Raw genomic sequence first — 18,698 nt, 5'->3', positions numbered from 1 at the left:
GCACAGCAGCACCCTGGGTTCCTGCTCGGGGCATGGAGACCCTCAGGATTTGTACAGCCATTAAAGAAAGCAGGCAGGGAATAAACACTGCGTTTCTACCTCTGGTTGGTGCTGCTGACAGGGTGCTGGACTGACTCTGGGTCCTGACCCCGTGTTCCTGTTTCCCTCCCCAGAAAATGAGTTTCGGGGTGAGCTGCTGAATCAGAGGTGGACGTGTGGAGAGAAGATCAGCAGCTGCCAGGGAGCTGCCAGCCTGCACGGCACACGCATCAAGGTGAGCACACAAACAGGGACATTTTTAGGACAGTGACACCCCCACCCCATGTGGGACAAGGGCCACATGTGCTCCAGCTCCTTCTGGAGCAGCTGCTCCTGGGGGAATGGAGCCTTTCCAGTGCCCACAAAGTGATGGGCAGGACTTAGAAATCTCTGTGTCCACGCTACAGCCAAACCTCCTGTACAGAGAATCCGGGCAGGGAGGGCTTCCAGCTGTCAAAGTTTGGCTTGGAGTCCAGATATTTAAATCCTTGCCTTCCTCCCCGGTGCCATCCTTCAAGGGTGGCTCAGATGTGGGTATTTAGGTCACTCCCAGGCCTGTTAAAATAGGCCCTTTCTCCAAGGCGCCGGCTGGTCGGAAGGAGCCCCTTGAACACCAGGTGAAGCCGGGGTGCCTTTGGAGGGGACAAGTGAGTCATTCATCCCCACCGGGACCCTGGACAGCTCCCGGGGCTCGACACAGCCACTCATTTACTGCTGCAGCTGTGGCTGATGAAAGAGGTACAGCCAAGGCTGTCAAACCTCCTGGCAGATTCACTGCCAGCAGATTAGAAAGCTTTAATTAAGCAGAGAACTGGGCTGTTCACTGCACAAATGGTGCTTCCTGTCCTATTTTGGCCTCTCAGTAGTCAAGCGCCATCTCCAGTGAGTGGATGGACCCACCTGGGTGATGAAGAATCTTCCTTAGGTGACTGATGTTACCAACTCTTCCTGTAGCCCTAGATAAACCAAACCCCGGGAAAACCCCAAACCAGCAAAAATCCACACTTAAAAACATCCTTCTTCACTAACAAGCTGTCAGCTGCATGCAGGTGTCGCCAGGAAAGCTCACACCTTCTTAGAAAGCAGAGTAAGCAGTTGTTGCTATATTTAAAATGAGCTCAATTAAGGCTTTTCTATTGAACCTGCCAAATAAGCACTTAGGTTAGATTTAATAAGATTGTCGTATGTTAATAAAGTAATGATTACAAAAGGTAACTTTCCCAGTACCTGGTGCTCATCTGGTGCTCTGTCTCTAACAAGCACATCACGAATATTAACCATTTCTTGCAATCCCCAGCTCTGCTTATCTGTGTTTTATCTGAGTGCCTGGCTCAGGGGTGAGAGGAGGGGCTGGGGAGGGGGAGTTGGAAGGGAGCCTGGATATTGTGTGAGTGTGCAGCCCTTTTACCTCATGGGGGGAGAGGTCCGGATCACTCTCTAACCTTAGATCTGCATTGTGTGCACATGCTTGCACTTCTCCATGTGCTCATAAATATCTATTGTATTTAAATGTAGTTTTTCATGCCAGTCACAGCTCGTAATCCACAGGATGCGCAGCGGTGAAGGACAATGGGATGTGGGGCACGTTTACTTATTTATTTTTGCCTCTAAAGGAGTCCAGGCATGGGATAAAATTTCCCATGACAGGTTTGAAATGAGATCTCTGCAGTGCTGGGGAGAGCTGATCTCTGCATGGAGCCAGCTGAGCCCAGACGCTGCTGCCAGGGCTCGTCCTGACCATGGTGTCTGGTGGCAAAATGAACCTTTGTCTCCCAAATCTCTATTTTCCTGTGCCATTGGGATCTAGCTGGGAGGCAGCTGAATAGCAGGCAGGTTGTTGGTGAGGACTGACTGCTGTCAGGACAGGTAGGGCGGATGGTGGTGCAGCCACCAGGGTCCATCTCTGCTTCTCCCTCTGCAGAGATGCATCTCAGCAATCTCCTCTCATTGTGCCACTCAGGGATAATCTCATGGAAAAGGCAGCTGGCTTATCACAGAGCTCGAATACAATGAGATTGAAGAACTACAATTTTTTTTCCCCCTCTTCCCTACCGCTCCTCTTCTGGCACAAGAGCCGTCGGCACGTACGGAGCCACTTAGGTCTCCCTGGCATTGGGACTGTGCGTTGTAGCACTTCCTGGGAGTCGAGAGGAAGGTGTGTGTCAACTTCAACCACGGCCTCTGGAATCACCCAGCGTAATGCTGGGCTGTCAGTGCTGCAGAGGCACCGCTGCAGCTGCGCCTGTGTCAGATGTGATGCTCAGGAGCAGCTTTTCTGCTCCGCTTCCCTCGAGAGTGGAGGATGCTGCTGCCATCGCTGCGGAGCAGCAGCACTTGGGCAGCGCTTCACTGGCAGCACTGGGTGCATTTGGGGGGGCCCTGGACCCTTTCTGCAAATGCAAAGTGACAGCACGGCTTCAGGAGGATGTTTGTGACACAGCTGGAGTGTCGCATTCGAGGTGGGTACAAGCTGGGAGTTTGAATCTCAACATGTCAAGGCAAAATCCTCCCCCCTCGCCGGCTCCAAGCCCGGGAACACCGTGCAGGGTGTCCTTTCCTGGAAGCAGTCAGAGCAAAAGGCAGACGGGAGCTTATTCAGCCGGGAACAGGACTCACAATAGGTGGAACGTCAGGAGGATTTAAATCAAGCAGCTAGGAAGACCCTAGAGGAAGAAGAGGGGAAAAAAATCCTCCTAATCTCAGAGTGTGGTTATAAAATAGCAGCTGGGAGCTACTATTGAGCCTTTTTTTAAAAGTAGAGGCACACTGTTGATCAAGAGTATTCCTCCATCATCACTTAATTATTTATTTCAAAAATTCACAGCTAGAGAAGGTCCAGCGGGACAAAGTCCTCATTTTCTGCAATGAACAAAGATGCCATGGCACTTCACAGAGGGGAAAGGGGAGAAATTTGGAGACTCAGATCCAGGTCTCTCTACCTGTGTTCAATCTACAACAGCCAAGGAGGAATTCCTCATAAAAAACAAAAGGGAGGAGAAATCAGGTTAGGCCATTCAAGCCCATCCTTAGAGAGTGACAGTTTTGCTGCTTTTTCCCTTGAGGAGCTAAAGAAGGGACTCTCTAGATTTTCAAGAGGGGAAGGACCAAGCAGAAAACCCCTTTTCTACAATTCTGTAGGAATAAAATGTCGTTTCTTCTGGCATTTTCCTTCTGCTGCTAGGCAAATATATGTTGGGGGGTTTTAAAAACTAAAAATAGAGGCACTGTGTGTCTGTCTGTCCCTCTAAAGCTCAGATGCTGCTTCTTGCAATTGGCATTTTGCTACATCTACAAATAAGCACTGATGGAAGCTCTGCTGCTTTCAGTGTAAAATAAATATTCCCGCTGAATCCTCACCTCCCTTTGTCCAGCTGAAGGGTTTTTCAGCGTGTTTATTTTCTCTGAGCTCCATGGTGCTCTTGAATACATATAAAGTATTACTGCTGACCGGGGGGAATTTCAGCAGGGCCTTTAATGGCAGATTTGCATAGAGCTGTTGAAGCCCAGGCACACCTGGGCATCAGCACGTGCTGGGTTCCCAGTGGGTTTGTGTTCTGTTATGTTCCTCGGGTTTACATTGGAAAGGAAATGTGTATTAAGACAAGAAGGAAGAAGAAAATGTCAACCCTGTAGGTACTCCATAAAATGAAACTTCAGATCCTTGCTATGTTGCTGTCTTGACAGCAGGACAAGACCTTGACTATAGAATCTGGCTGCTAAAATTCACATTGTGCTCAGGTTAAACCCTTTTTCAAGTTTGTCTGTCTGAGCATCATCGATTTAAGTCTGCAGCACTGACAAATTATCATTATAACTTGTATTCTGCCTGTGATCAGAGAGCTCCTTAATGCAGGGTAAACAGGATGAGGGACATTTCTTACTTTTAGAGAGAAAAGAGGGGGAAAAGGGGCACCCAGAAATGAAGTGATGTTCCCAAGGTTACCCTGACTACCACAGGCAGAACACTGATCTGAATCCTGAAGGGAGTACCCAGAGACCCAGCACAGGGTCCTTTCCTGTAGTGGAAACTTGGCTTAGGAAACTTGCTATATGCTGATTTTGATTTAATCTTAAAGATAACTCACGGATAAGGTGAGGAGGTATGGAATGAACCTCTGTCTTTTCCAGCTGGACTAATGTGCTTGTGACTGGCATCTGGCAGCAATAATTTATTTGCAGGTTTCCTTTTGGACTGCTTTGTTTTCATTCAGAGTTAAAGCAATAAGACTGAAATCCAGACAGCTCCTCAGCCCGGCTGTTATGTGAACAAGAGAGAGAGCTAATGAAAATACCCTGTCGGTCTCCAGGACTGCAAACATGCACTGTGTGACCTGAAATTTCACATTAAAACGATCTGTCTAGAGGGCTTCTGGCTGAGAAGGCAACAATAAAGGACAATGGTTTCATGTAACCTTCCTGCATCTGAGCCTGATATCACAGAGGCTCCAGAAGTGCAGTCAGGGCTCTGCCAGTTGTTTAAGTTGCCTGGGAGGAGCAGGGGCTGAGCTCCGAAATGGATCTTTTTCCTGGTGTTTCTGCACTTTGGAGGGAAAATAGGATTTTTGAGGATGATCCTGATGTTGGTTTAAGCTGCAAAAAGGAGCTTGATGGTAGAAAACAGAATCTGGGAGTGCAGAGCCCACCCCATCCGAAAGGTGATGCAAGTGAAATGTTATAAATACACAGCAATGAGGCTGTGTCAGGCTCTCTAAACAAGTAATGGGGTCTTCCCTAGGGGGAAAACTCCCCAAAATTTAGAAGTTTGGGGTTGGGTTGTTTGGTTTTTTGTTTTCTATAATAGGCCAGGCAAGGCAGCCTAATTGTCTTTTCCATTCTTTGGTCCTTAGCAAGGTTGGGTCACCAGATGTCCCTTCCAACCCTGAGAATTCTGTGATTCCATGGGTCTGTCCCTGCCTTTGGTGGCTCCAGTCCCCTTTGCCCATGTGGTGACTGAATCTGCTCCTGTCTTCCCAGGGTGTTTGACCCTGGCTTGAAAGAGGAATGGGAGGCAATGGGAGGAATTGCTCTGAGGTGCTGTGGTGTAGTGAGGAGCCTGGATGCCAGCTCACACGATATTTAACTCCTGAAGACAAATGTGACCTGAAATGGGATCTCCTCTATTTATAGATAAGCAGCTTGAGCCCATCCCACCTGTCTGGCTAAGAAAAAATGGAATTTTGCTTTGCTTTTCCATGCTGTCCATGTGGGTCCCAGTCCCTCTTTTTCGGCCAGAGCTGGCCCCTCACAGGCGCTGCCCATTGCCCTTCCCGCAGCCTGACCTCCTCCACCACTCTGATCTGCAGGAAACCCGTATTGCCAGGTCACCACCCCAACATACGCCATTTCCCTGTGAGAACGATCAGAAAAGGAAAGAAAAGAGAGAGGAAAAAAAGGAAGAGAAATCCCCCTCTGAAATTCCTGTTGGTTGGGGGCCCCCAGCAATCCGAGGTGCCGTTGTGTTGGCGGCATGCGGCGGCATTGGGGAGCGAGTTCAGTGCACGCCGGCGTTGAAAGGCTCATAAATGTAATGAAGTCCCTGTGACACCTGCTCCTCTCCACACTTTAAACGGGAGCCGTTGGTCCGCAGGGAGCTGGGGCTTTAAAAACACAAATTATAGTAATTGTCTGCTGTGTTATTGGGAAGATTGTAATAAACGTGGAGCACAACACTGCCGTGCCACGAGCTGAATGCTGACAGGATGCATAAATTGCTCCAGGTTTTGATTCCCCTCACCCCCCCCCTTTTTTTTTTTTTTTTTCCTTCTTTCCTTTCCAACCTCCACATCTAACAAATCATTGCATGTTAACATTGAGTTTCTGGAAGGTGGCAGTGTGAAGGAAAAAGGTGCTTGGGGAAAACTTCATCCTTCCTCTGAGGGGGTTTTGGCTGTGATGCCCCAAGGGCCGGGGACCTTGGTCCCCTCTCCTTGCCTGCCCCAACAGCCTCCCTCTCTCTTTGCTGCTCTCAAACCTCAGGAAAAACACTAAGCAGTGCCTCCTTTGATGGTGAGGAGCCCTGGCCCTTCTGCTTGGAACTGAGAGTAGCATTCATCAAGATGTTTTTAGGATGCATGTAGGGATTCAGCAGCACACACCCTACCTGCACCATCCCTACTGCCAGTGGAGCAGCACATGCTCTGTGTGCATGTCCCTTCCTGCCCCTGCACCAGAGACAGCAGAGATGGTGTCCCTGCACTGTCAGAGGTGCTGGAGCCATGGAACATCCTTGTTTAGGTATGATACAGGAGGTGGTTTTTTCCTTCTCTCACTGAGCCTGTAGAGGATATTCCAAAGAGAGATTGTTTTTATTATGTCAAATCCCATTTGTAAATGCTTCTTCTATCTCCTTTTCCATCTCCTTGTAATCTCTGGAAGAAATGTCCCACATGGTAACGCTGCAGTAAAACCCAAACTGTCTTCCCAACCTACCAGGCTCTGATCCCCTGCCCTGCTCCCAAACTGCCAAACACTCCTGCCTGTAGAGAGAGCATGTGTGTTGAGGGTGAGACGTAAAACAGTTCTTTGACCACTTCAGCAGCTCCTTTGACAACTTTAATGACATCTCATTTATGTTATTCCAGCTGCATCTTTGTGCCATGCCATGGAGGTCCCTGTTTTCCTGCTCCCACCTCCAGGCACTGCCTGGTTTCAAAGGTGCTGTACCCCAGAGGTGGCTGCACTTCAGACTTCTGCTACCTTGTGGCATGTGGTGATGTTTAATTAATATCCAGAACTTTGAAGTCCCTGATGTTACTTATTCATGCCCGTGTTCCCTGCAGACCTCGTGTTTGATGTCCATGTTGTGGGTTATTTAGAGGCAGTCCTCTTTGTGGCAAATTTAAGCAGAGAGGAGAGGTGGTTCTTTAGGGCACTTATGAAAAATTGCCCTTTTCAGGCAGGACATCAGCTCAGAAACATATTCAGAGATTTCTGAATCTGTGTTGGCATTCCACCCAGGTGCTCACAGCAGTTCTGTGCTGTAAGCCCAGAAAAAATCATTTCTGCCCTTCACGAGGGCTATCTCAAGCACAGCCAACACATCTGGGTGTTTGTCCCTCTGTGCTACTCGACAGACAGAGTCCTTCCTGTGTCCCAGGATGTGGAAATCAATTTAAAATTGCTGAATCTGGGTACTGTGGGTTGAACAATGGCATTAAGGTAAGAACCCTCCATCTCAAAAACATGGGAAAACTTCCCAGCCACCCAAATATTTACACAAAGCCACAATCACATATGAGCTTGTCTTTAATGATGATTTTCTGGTTATCTTTCAGTAATGATTCCTTTCTTTCTGTTGCAGATGAGTTTAGAAAATGATGATAAGAGAGCACGCACGCGATCCAAGTCTATCCGAGGTGAGTGGGAGCACCGGGCTGGGCAGACCTCAGCTCCCTGCACTTTCCTTGTTCCAAACAGCCTTTGGTTTTTCAAGTCCAGGCTTAACTTCTCAAATTATGCTCACTACCTCTGCCCCACCCCCACGGAAATTTGTCTAAAAAACCTGCAAAAGTCCCAACCACAAAACTATATAGGTCCTTATGATATTTAACCCTCATCTTCCAAACTCAGCTGAAGGAGAAAACCAAGCAAATTAAGAAAAAAAGCCCCCGTGCCTGCTTTGCTGTAGGGGATGGCAATCACCGGAGCTTCAGATCAGCTCCTGGGGCTTTCATCAGGCTCACTCTGCCAGCGGCTTTGAAGTCTCACATCTGAGAGCGCCTGGCAGAAGTAGCTCATGTTGGAGAAGCAAATGGGCCATGCCCCGGCAGGGATGGGAGGACAAACAACTGGTTAATGCAAAGATTGATTGCTATTTATTTCCTGATTAAAAATAAAAAAGAAGAAGAAGAAGTGAAATTCTTTGCATGCTTTCTCTCTGGGAGAAGGCGAGAGGCTCTGATAGAGCCCAGGGCGTCACCTCAGGCAGTCCCATAGCCATGTGTCATGGTTACAGACCAGCCTCTCTGTTTTTGGGTTCATTTTTGTGGCTGTAGATGTGACGAGTGACAAAGGTGGCTGGAAGTGAGGAACCAACAAGGTTGGAAAGGTGTGATGGCTGCAGGGACTGCAGCTTCATCCTACAGCTGGGCTGGGCCACCTTCCTTTTGTCCTCACTTTCCTTCCTCCTTGCTCTTCAGAGCATCTGCACCTTTTAAAAACAAAACCAAACCCAGATGTTGCCAGCTGTGTTGAACTGAGCTTGAATATTTGGATTTCATTGCTTTGTTGCACATACACAAAGGTGCTCCTTCAGGTTGCAAATGAGAACACCCTGATTCTATTTATTTTCTCACACCCTGCCTTCCCCACACTCGAATCTGGGTTTCTGGATGTGAAAAGGTAATTTATTGCCTGCACCCTGGGACTCGTCACTGCCTCCAGTTTGTTGAAGCTTGTGAGTCATCCCACCGGGAGCTGGATCCCAGGAAACCCAATTAGCTCAAACAAATTGAGCAAACGTGTTATGGTTTTTAGCCTGGGCAAATTTAGACTTGTGCTGAGGGATTTTTTTTTTCCCTCTTCATTATTTGGATTCCTGGCTGGATGTAAGCTTTCAGCTGCGATGTGAAGTTGTTGTACATTCTTCTTGTGCGCAGCGAGAAGGCCTCTTATTCACAAGTGGGGAATAATCCCTAAAAATCCTACAGACTCTTGTTTACCCCATACCCCAAGTAAAAAATCCCCACCATATGTCTGAGCACTGGCAGGGCTCTTGCATCAGTCTGATGGGACAAGGAGAGGAGAGAAATGCTGGTGTTATAGAGGTGAATGTGGCCTTTGCAGGAAAACAGTTTTGAACTGGGAGAGAAGAAACTGATGAGCAGCTTTAAAGGGCAAAAAGAGAGATGAAGGCATGAGAAAACTCAGCCCTTATTTAGAAGTGTTTGAGTTACATCTGTGCATGTCAGAATAGCTCCACTGAGTTCAAAGTCACCATGGAGTCAAAGAAGGGAGGTAGTCCCTGATGCTGCTGGTGTGCACTCACCTGCTTGAAAATCAGCACAGGCCTGAGGATTTACAGGGCAGGATGATTTACTACAGGCTGGCATGCAACAAAGGACCACAGGATACACTGGCCCTTTCTTTTCCAAGTGGGATGTCCGGGGAGAAAATAGAAACTGAGCTGCTGGCAGGAGAGTTTCAGTCTTGGGAAGGGCGGGCACCTCTGGATTGTTTCTGACCTTGTGTTTGTTTCCATCGCTGCATCCTGCCCTTGGCCCAGTGCCCACGGAGCTCATCGGCCAGGAGGTGAGGTAAGGACCCTGCTCCTCCTTGACCATGGGAGGGATGGGGGGCACATGGTGGGACTGCCTTGAGAGAAGCCCCTCAGCTGGGAAACCCAAGTGAGGGGAGCAAATCCATGAGACTCATGGGGTCTTGCTGGGGGGCTTCTATTGGTGGTTGTGTCCGAATCGTCAGGGTATCACTAGAGAACCCATCAGAGGAATCACAAGGGTTAAAGAAATGAAAATCCAGGAGCTCTGGATGAATCACATCAGACTGGAGGCAGACAGCCACCCACTGTCCCACCCCAGATCCAAACCCCGGTCAAACCTAATGCCCATGATTTGTGTTTCAGGATCACTGGGGACACTATCCTACTAACCAGAGGTTTTTTTCCACATATTTGTCAGTCACTTCTGGTCCCGGATGGGGACCTTCATGGGGGCTCCTTCAGCCCCCCCTGTCCTCTGTTCAGTCACCGAGCTCCTGTTGTCACTCCAGAAGTGCTGGGATGCCAACAGCAGCAGCCAAAAGAGCAGCAGCAGAGCCTTTGCAGCCCTCCAGAGCCTCTCTTTAGATGTAACAGCCTCCCCCACCTTTAAGCCTCCACTAAACTTTGCACAGGGGCTTCTGCCAGAGGTAGGAGCCTTTAACCTGGACAAGCACTAAGAGCAGAGGCTTCCTCCCCTTGCAGCCTCCCGCGTGTGTCGAAGAGTAATTGGACCTAAACCAACCCAATTTCAGAGCATTTTGATCCTCTATCCTCCTATTACTCTGAAGAGCCGGGAGGAGCCAGCACCGGGCATGCCCCTTCTCCAACTTTTATTGCTGAACACTTGAGTGGAGGTGGTAATTGGAGCAGGTGACATATCTAAGGGGCAGGACAGAGTGCTCCACAAAGCCATCTCTGCAGCTGTCACCTAATTGCCTGAATAACTGGACGATTAATCGACTAATTGGAAGCAGGGCATCGTCTGCATAACAATAAGAAGCCCTTTTGTCAAGCAGATGAAGGCTGCGGAGAGGGGGAGAGCTGGTCGGTGTGGTGGCTCTTGCGGGATGGAGAGCAGCTTTAATAGACCTCGAAGCCCGTTTCCCCTTTCGGGACTCCTGCCAAAATACACGAAAACTCCCCAAAGGAGAGTGGGGAGGGAAAGCCTGGCCCAGAGCATGTAGAGCATCACCTTTGTGCTGGTGCTTTTTAAACGTATTAAATCAACAAAGTGAAGCCAAAATCATCCCAAACCAACACCTGCTTTGGCAAACCTCGATGCTGAAGCACTTGTCTCTTTCCTACATACTTTTTATTGCAGGCTTCATTTAACCACATTAAAAATGGGGTGATGGGTAATCGGCTTTATTGATACAGGAAAATTTATAAAAGCCTGTAACATCTTCGTCAGAGCTGCTCTTGTTTGCCATTGAATAAGGCCTTTTTCAGGCAAGTCACTGGTGACATAAACACTGCTCTGTCTTTTGGTGTGCAGTCACTGAAAGTGTGGCTGGGGCTGCTTGGGACAGAGCAGCCTCAGTCAGGTCTGAGGGCAATTAAAATTAAATAGACTTTTAGATCATAAGCAGCGAAGAGGGAAGCTCCCTCTTTCAATAGCACACATTAGTGGGATGAGATCGTGTTCTCTATGGCCTCTAGTGTCCTGCTGGAGAAGGGACACCATCCTGTCAGGCCAGACCCCAGGTGTGGTGGGGCCGGGGCTGTGTGTGGATGCCAGAAGAGCTGGAAGCCATCCCACAAGAGATGGCATTGGAGGGTGTGCAGCATCATGGGTTCAAGCCAGGTCACCAGCAAAGGGGACAGCAGGAAGGGGGGACTTATCTGGAGGGGACATGAGGTGCAGCTTCCACCTCCCCAGAGCACTGTGTTCCCTTAGGGGATGTGGTGCCACCATTTAAACTCTCAGCATTTGCTTTGCTAACCCAAAGCCGGTCAGTCTCCCTGAAGGAAGGACTTCTACTCTCCTGACAGCTCAGCAGCACTGTCCTGCCTCGGTTTTGGGTTGAATTACAGTTTTTGAACACAAAGATCTTGTATTCTAGGGAGTTGAACCATTAATAACCCGCTGGTGCTTCCGGAGCTGCTGTACCCATTAGTGCAGGCAGACCCTCTGTGTCCTCAACTTTCTGCAAGGTCTGAGCTCTGCCGGGAGCAGAAATTCCGAGTCCCTAAAGCCTGACTTGGCACTTGGTACTATTTAATGTTGTCCCATGTCTTTTACTCGGAGAATAACAGGCTGGCCAGATCCCCTCTGGGCTGGCGATGCCTTCTCCCTTTGCACTGTCATCAAGAGATTTCATTAGCACTTCCAGCTTCCCCGGCTGAGGGTGATACAGTGCTAAATGAGGTTATTAATCCTACACGACTCCAGAATTCCTCAGACATCAGGCAAGTCACTTGGGCATCCTATAATCAATGCCATAATCTGGTTTTGCCAGAAAATGTTTGCTTTAATGCTTCTTATCTGGAGCCCTTACAGCTCCTGAAGCTGGGACTAATTACCCCTGCAGGGGAGACGCGTGGTCCCGTGTGAGGGATGCTCAAGTGAAGGCAGCAGTGGCTGCGAGCAGGCTCAGAGCTCCCTTCAAGCCTTTAACTCATCCCCTTTGCAGAGCAGCAGGAAAAAAATGCAGGGATTTGGGAGATCTAGTCACCTAAATCCTGTCCATTCCCCCAGAAACAAGGTTTTGAGGATTTTAGTCTTGGGGATCTCCATCCAACGTGTCTGGCTAAAACCTCCTTGAAAAAGTCCCAGTCTGCTTTTCCCCAAAACACACACATTTCTTGCTTTAAGTGTTTAAGTGGCCCCAGTTCCCTGACAAGCCACTGGATAAGGGAAAATCCCATGTTTTCCTCCTGAGAAAAAGAAAACTGGAGAGTAGCAGCAGGGAGGCAGAGTACAGTTGCTGTCTGCCCTTAAAAGCTTGCTCTCACACATGCAAATCTTTAATTAAACATACTCATAAAACTATAGCGAACTGTTCATCTAATTAAATGGGGTGAGTAATTTCATTAATTTTTAGCAAACTGCAAGGCTGCTCTCCTGCCCTCCTCCCTTGGAATTCAAAGGGACAAATGGAACCATTTGAAGGAAATTAACTTCCTGTTTGCAGCTAGCTTGTTCCTTGGGCATGGGACCTGTTTAAACTGACTGTAGTTTATACAATCCTAATTAATTCTCCGAGTCCTCTTGCGTTTCCTGATGGTAGTTTGTTTCCCTCCCAAGCTGTCCAACCCCAGGCTGTAACGGCTCAGGACATATCCGTGGGAAGTATGCGAGACACAGAAGGTGAGGTGGGGTTGAAGGGAGTTGGGATGGAAAAATGTGAGCAACAGACCCAAGACAGGCATTAAGTCTGGTTCAGAGAAGCAACCCAACTTGTCTGCCCCAAATCTTCTTGTTTCTGCCTCTCCATCAGTCCCTAAGGGATCCTGAGGGGATCTGCTTCTCCAGACTCAAAGCAGCCCTCCTATAGACCCCAAATTTGTCCAGAAGTGCCTGACTCAGCTGTCTGGGGTTGGTGGGAGCTGCTGAAGGGCAGAGATTTTGGTCTTCCTCGTGCGTCTATGGATGGGGAAGGCAAATGAGAATACATTGGCTGCCTTGGAGGTCATGCAAGCCTTAACTGAGGGTTTTCATCACCCCATGAATCGTGAAATTGGAGCAGTTGGTGGGTGTGTCCCAGGGGCTGGTTCTGCATCCCATGCCTGATTTCATGGTGCCCATCGCCAACATTAGTCCTGGGATGCCACATCCCATCATTTGTGTGCTGATCTCCCAAAAAAAGTTGATGTAGTTGCACAAAGTCAAGGTCTAAGAGCACATCTGACCACAGAGGGTTAAACCAGCTAAAAATCTGGGGTGCTGGATTTTTTTTTTTTTTTTGTATTTGTGTATTTGTCCCACTTACTTTTGCCTAACCATTTGGGATGAGGTAGCCAGGCCTTCCTCACTCAGCAACGCCTCCTCTGTGCTCCTTGATCCCACCTACAGTTTACAAAGCTGCCCTCTAGCCAAGAAGAGGAAACTTCAGGATGCCGAGGCCGAACATCTGGTGTCGAAGAGGAAATCCCACCCGCTCAAACTGGCCTTGGATGAGGGCTACAATGTCGACAGCGACGGCAGCGAGGAGGCGGAGGCCAAGGAGGAGTCCGGCTCCGACGATTCCGAGGGGATGCTGGAGGAGGACGAGGCAGAGGCGCTGGAGCAGGAGGAGACCCGCAGCCCTGAGGCAGCAGAAGGTGTTTTGTCATTATTGATTGCAGAGCTGTGCTGTGCAGATGAAGAAAGGGCAGGAAGTGTTAACAGCCAGGAGTTATAGCTCCACTGAATTATGTACAGGATGGCTCCCTCAATTGTTGGGGAGAACCATTGTTGGGTGGAAGCACAATGGCAAAGCTCTGGTTAAGCTGAGAAGGCACAGTGCCTCCAGTGTCTTAAAAATGAGGGCTTTTCCATCAGGGATGCTCCCTAGGGGAAGACCTATGGAAAGCATAGAGGAGCTTGCTGTGTGGTGGGGAAGGCAGTCAGGGTCCCACACAGGGGCCATGAGGGGCTCAGCAGGATCCTCCTCCCTGGGCAGGTCTGACCACTATCCAAGAGCAGAAGAGTGGCAGGAAAAAGACATGGAAAAAGACGTAGATTTCCAGCTGGGGTCCTGACACTGCCTTTCTCACTGGTTTGGAGCCCTGGCCTGGGGAGCACTGGAAGCAGGGGTGGCAGTGGGAAGATGGTGCATCTGAGTCCCATGTGGAAATCCTCTTTCTATCTGCCACCCCCAAATTCAGTAAATTAGGCTGCTTCAGGGGTGGAACTGCCAGGCTCTGGTTTTAATTAAGTATAACAAAGTTGTATTATAATAGTTTATATCATTACTTTCTTTGCCTCCTTTTTTTGTTCCCTCTTCTTTTCTCTTCCCCCTCCTTTTCTCTTTTACTCCTTCCTTCTTTTCCTCCTTCCATCATTTCCTCACTTTTTTTTTCTCTATTCCATCTTTTCTTTCTTTCCCCCTTCTTCTTTCTATTCCTTCCTTCCCCCCCCCTTCAGAGAGAAGCCCAGCAAAATCAACCCACTATGGACAAAACACAGCAACGAGTACATCTGGGCCCAGCAAGGCCAACTATAGCAGCTACCAGGAAATAATCGCCAACTCTCTCCTAAACCTTGGCCAAATAGCAGAGGAAACGCTCGCCATTGAAGGGCAGCTGCCTGAAGCGGAGCTGCAGGGCTCCAAGCCGGCGTCCAACGTTGTGCATTTGGTCCACGAGGATGCAGGAGAGGAGCTGGTGGAGGAGGAGTGTGACAAGGAGATCATCATCCAGACGGAGGACGCCGAGGAGGTCATCGAGGTCACCAGCGAGCGCAGCAGCGAGTTGTGCCCGGAACCGCGGGACGACACCAATGGAGAGGAGTCCTGCAAACTGGGAAAGGCTGAGGCAGAAGAAGAGGATGAGGAGGATGATGATGAGGAGGAGGATGAGGAGGAGGAAGAGGAGGAAGAGGATGATGAGGAGGAGGAGGACGAGGAAGAAGAGGAGGAGGAAGAGGAGGAGGAGATGGCTCCTGAAGTGATCTGCGAGGAAGCTCCTCACACTTCTCAGGACCCCCAGAAGAACCACTGTGAAGGGCAGTTCAGCCCCAAGCCCGAGTACTCGGTCATCGTGGAGGTCCGGTCGGACGATGACAAGGACGACGATGCCCGCTCCCAGAAATCAGCTGTGACTGATGAGTCGGAGATGTACGACATGATGACCAGGGGGAACCTGGGGCTGCTGGAACAAGCCATTGCCCTGAAAGCCGAGCAGGTGAAAATTGTGCGGGAGCCCAGCCGGCTGCCAGGAGAGCACGTGAAGCACTTCCAGGTGGAGGACAAACAGAACAAACCGCTGGACAGCATCCGGAAGAGCTACTACGGCAAAGGTATGGGACAAACCTTTGTGTATCTCCCTCTTTCCCACCCCTGGTGAAAGAGCTGAACTTGTCTGCTCAGCACAGACTATTGGGCTGATGCAGGGGGAGTTCACAGCCCACAGGGGGAATTCAACCACAAATCTTTGATGCCCAGAGGAATAAGGACATCCTTGAGGTCAACAGTGCATGCATAAAATGATGGTGTCCTCTACACTGTCACGAGGGTTCCTCCCTCTGAGCAGAGGAATTGCTTGGCTAAATTGTCAGTTAACCTTGAAAATCTCAGCCTGAGCAGAAAGGCTGGTTTAAAATCCAAGTGGGTTTTAAAGTAGTGGTAGGAGTCTGGCCACAGAAATGTGAGGGCAGGGGCTCCAGCATCCCCTGCCTCTGAGCTAGGCTGCCTGCTCAGTCGCTGTGAGTGGCCCCATGCTCTGAGCTGTGTTAGTTCCTCAAATCACTTTGCTGATTTCAGTTTTTGAAACTTCCAGTGTTACACTTCAAACTCCAGGAAAAAACCCCTCCAAATCCAAAGGCTTGCCCCTGCTTGACTGGAAAGGTAGAGAGAAGCATCCTCAGCACTTCATGCCCTCCAAATGCACTAACATGCTTCCTTCTGCCCTTTCCCTACAATCCTCAGATCCTGCAAGACCCGAGAAGCGAGAAATCAAATGTCCAACTCCTGGCTGCGATGGGACTGGGCACGTGACGGGGCTTTACCCTCACCATCGCAGCCTCTCCGGTTGTCCGCACAAAGACAGGATCCCCCCTGAGAGTGAGTACATGCTGGGCTACCAAGGGCTGCTTCAATTAGTCTGCAGCCTAATTTTCTTGGGGGAATTTCTCAAATGATTTGAATTTTATGACTGAGTCCCTAGAACAAGCCTGATGTCATTCCTTGGAGTATAATGAGAGTTTTTGGGGTGGGATGGTGCTTTTCTGAGTTGATCCTTGAGGTTTTTATACATCAGTGTTATCTCTAATCACAGGAAACATGATGGGGATTTACTTGGAAGTCCTGTCCTTAAAGGATTTTTAGCACCATCCTGTGGAGAATGAGATCCCTTCTCTGAAAATCAAAGAGGGGCTTTAAAAACACCTGCCCAACTCCAGGGGTGTGTTAAGCAGTTCCCATCTTTACCCTGGAAGTCACATGTTTTTCTCTGCTTGGGACATCATGTTGGGGAAAAAAGGGGTATTCTTCTTCCTTGCTGTCCAAATATGTTGTCATGCTGGAAAGAAGAGGAGTGATTCAGGATGTGCAGGATTGCTGAGTCTCCTATGCCCTAAACACTGCAAAATTCCCAAAGTGCTTTACCAAGATTCACCTGTTCTACAGAAAATATTTATCATCCTCATAACAGATTTTTGTATATACATATGCGCAGAGGGAGATTGTATTTCCACCTCTCTACCAGCGTCCTAAATAGCTTTCCCTGTACAGATACATAAAAATCAATGTTGTATGTTTATGATAATGGCATAATAGACCAAAAGAAAGAGAAGCCCTTCCTTATCAGTAATTTCAAATGTTGCAGACCTGACATAAACACAGAACTGGAAGAAACAACGTGAAAGTTATCTTCTTACAGTTATCTTCACAGGCTGGAATGCAAGCAAAAATATTAATAAATAACTAACACAAGCTGTGGGCTTTACGAATGCTTGCAGATCAAATTATTTTCTTTACTTTTAAGGTCAGCACTACAGGAAGCAATAATCCTGAAGATTAAAAAAAAACCCAAAAAAAACCAACAAAAAACAAAGACTAGTCCTAAGGATAAAGGCAGAGCTACAACTTCAATCACTTAAAACTACCTGAAAATGGAGACCTGGTTCCAAAACAGGGGTGGGGAGGAGGGGCTGGGTGGGGGAAACTGGATTGCAATCAGAAAATGAGGAGAAAGCCCAGGCTGTGTGCAGAGATGCTAATTTATTGCTGACCTGGGCACTGCTGCCTTGTAAATCTTTTATTTTTTCCTCAGCAAACTCTAATTACAGCATTTCACATCCCCTAATTTCTAGGAAACCAGTGTACAAGGCTTGATGATTTTCTCTTCTTTTTTTTTTTTCTTTCTCTCTGATTTTTATTAAGTTGTTTTTCTTTCCCTTCCCTTCTCCCCTTCCCCTTCTCGCTCCCAAGTCCTGGCGATGCATGAGAACGTGCTGAAGTGCCCCACGCCCGGGTGCACAGGACAGGGTCATGTCAACAGCAACCGCAACACGCACAGGAGGTACCACCTTTGGCTTCTTCTTACACAGGCACGGGCTGGCAGGGTGGGGGAACGGCTTCAAAATGACAGATAACAGGGTTAGATTGGAAGAAATTCTTCCCTGTGAGAGTGGTGGGGCCCTGGCAGGGGTTGGTCCCTCCCTGGAAGTGTTCAAGGCTGGGTTGGAAGAGGCCTGGAGCAACCTCGGATAGTGGAAGGTGTTCCTGGTCATGGCATGGGTGTTGGAATGAGTTGAGCTTTAAGGTGCTTTCCGACCCAAACCATTCTACAATCCATGATTCCATGATTCTGTGTTGATGAGGTGCAAGGTGAATTTGTCTTATTACTTGTTCAGTGTGGAGGAAGTAAAAACTTCTCTTGCAGGGTCAGTGCAGCTCTGGGTCCATGAAAGGAAAGTTTTTGTGCTCATTCCTCATGCTTGGTTTCCTTCTCTCTTTTTCTTCTCCATCAAAAAACCCTGAACCAACTCCCACAGTTTATCTGGGTGCCCCATTGCTGCTGCTGAAAAATTAGCCAAATCACACGAAAAGCAACAAACCCAGTCTGGTGATCCTGCGAAGTCCAGCTCCAATTCTGACCGGATACTCAGGTAAGGGGGGCAGGAAGGCTCAGCTCCATGTTCCCACCCTGCCTCAGCCCTCTGCTCCCCGCTATGCTCCCAGGCACAGCCGCCACGGCTCCCTCCAGCTGTATCTTGATACTGCTGAGTCCTGTTATTATGATCATAGGTCTCGCCAAGGTGGGGAGATATTTAATTGATGATCCCAGGGAGAGCATTGAGGACAATGAATTGCTTCTGTAGCATCAATTAATGCTGAGGCTACAGGCCAAAGGGTTTTAGCAGTGCAGCAGAAGGCACTTGTGCCGATTGCTCCGCAGCACAAACTGCCAGTAAGGGCTGGTTATTATATCAGCGTTATAAGTAGGGTGGGCTCAGGGAGGGGGAGGAGGAGGAGGTTTAGGTTACACACAAATTACTCCATGGCACTTGTGCATTAAAGTCCACCTGCTTTTCCTCCTTAGCCCGCATGTTTCAGATGAGAGGAACCTGCCGCTCCTTTCCAAACCAGTCACATTAATTTTGATACTTTGCCCGTCTCTCTCTTCCCGGGAGAAAGGGCTGTCTCCCATTAAGAATGTCCCTGATAGATGCTGGCTTCCGTAGCTGATGTGATTCATGAGGCTACAGATGGATTGGAATATGGTTGGTTATTTTGCAACGAGAGCAGGATAAAAACTGCGGTGCGAGCCCTGAGCAGCCCTCCCACAAAGGCATCGA

General features: G+C 48.8%; 1 protein-coding gene across 1 annotated transcript in view; it reads left to right on the top strand.

Moving 5' to 3' along the window:
* The first annotated feature begins 206 nt into the window (after window positions 1–206).
* The window catches only part of MYT1 (myelin transcription factor 1), a 42,772-nt gene continuing 24,280 nt past the window's right edge, over window positions 207–18,698 (top strand). Inside the window, exons 1-9 of the mRNA XM_066198998.1 lie at window positions 207–274; window positions 7,340–7,394; window positions 9,263–9,293; window positions 12,504–12,566; window positions 13,272–13,519; window positions 14,325–15,197; window positions 15,826–15,960; window positions 17,329–17,419; window positions 17,895–18,008. Coding sequence (XP_066055095.1) covers window positions 7,340–7,394; window positions 9,263–9,293; window positions 12,504–12,566; window positions 13,272–13,519; window positions 14,325–15,197; window positions 15,826–15,960; window positions 17,329–17,419; window positions 17,895–18,008 — 1,610 coding nt within the window. The 5' untranslated portion in view covers window positions 207–274. The remainder of the gene's footprint in view (window positions 275–7,339; window positions 7,395–9,262; window positions 9,294–12,503; window positions 12,567–13,271; window positions 13,520–14,324; window positions 15,198–15,825; window positions 15,961–17,328; window positions 17,420–17,894; window positions 18,009–18,698) is intronic.

Source organism: Chamaea fasciata, unplaced genomic scaffold (assembly GCF_029207755.1).
Source record: "Chamaea fasciata isolate MVZ Bird 193981 ecotype frontalis unplaced genomic scaffold, bChaFas1.0.hap1 SCAF_17, whole genome shotgun sequence".
Lineage (NCBI taxonomy): Eukaryota > Metazoa > Chordata > Aves > Passeriformes > Sylviidae > Chamaea > Chamaea fasciata.
This window is presented reverse-complemented; position numbering and strand designations above follow the sequence as displayed.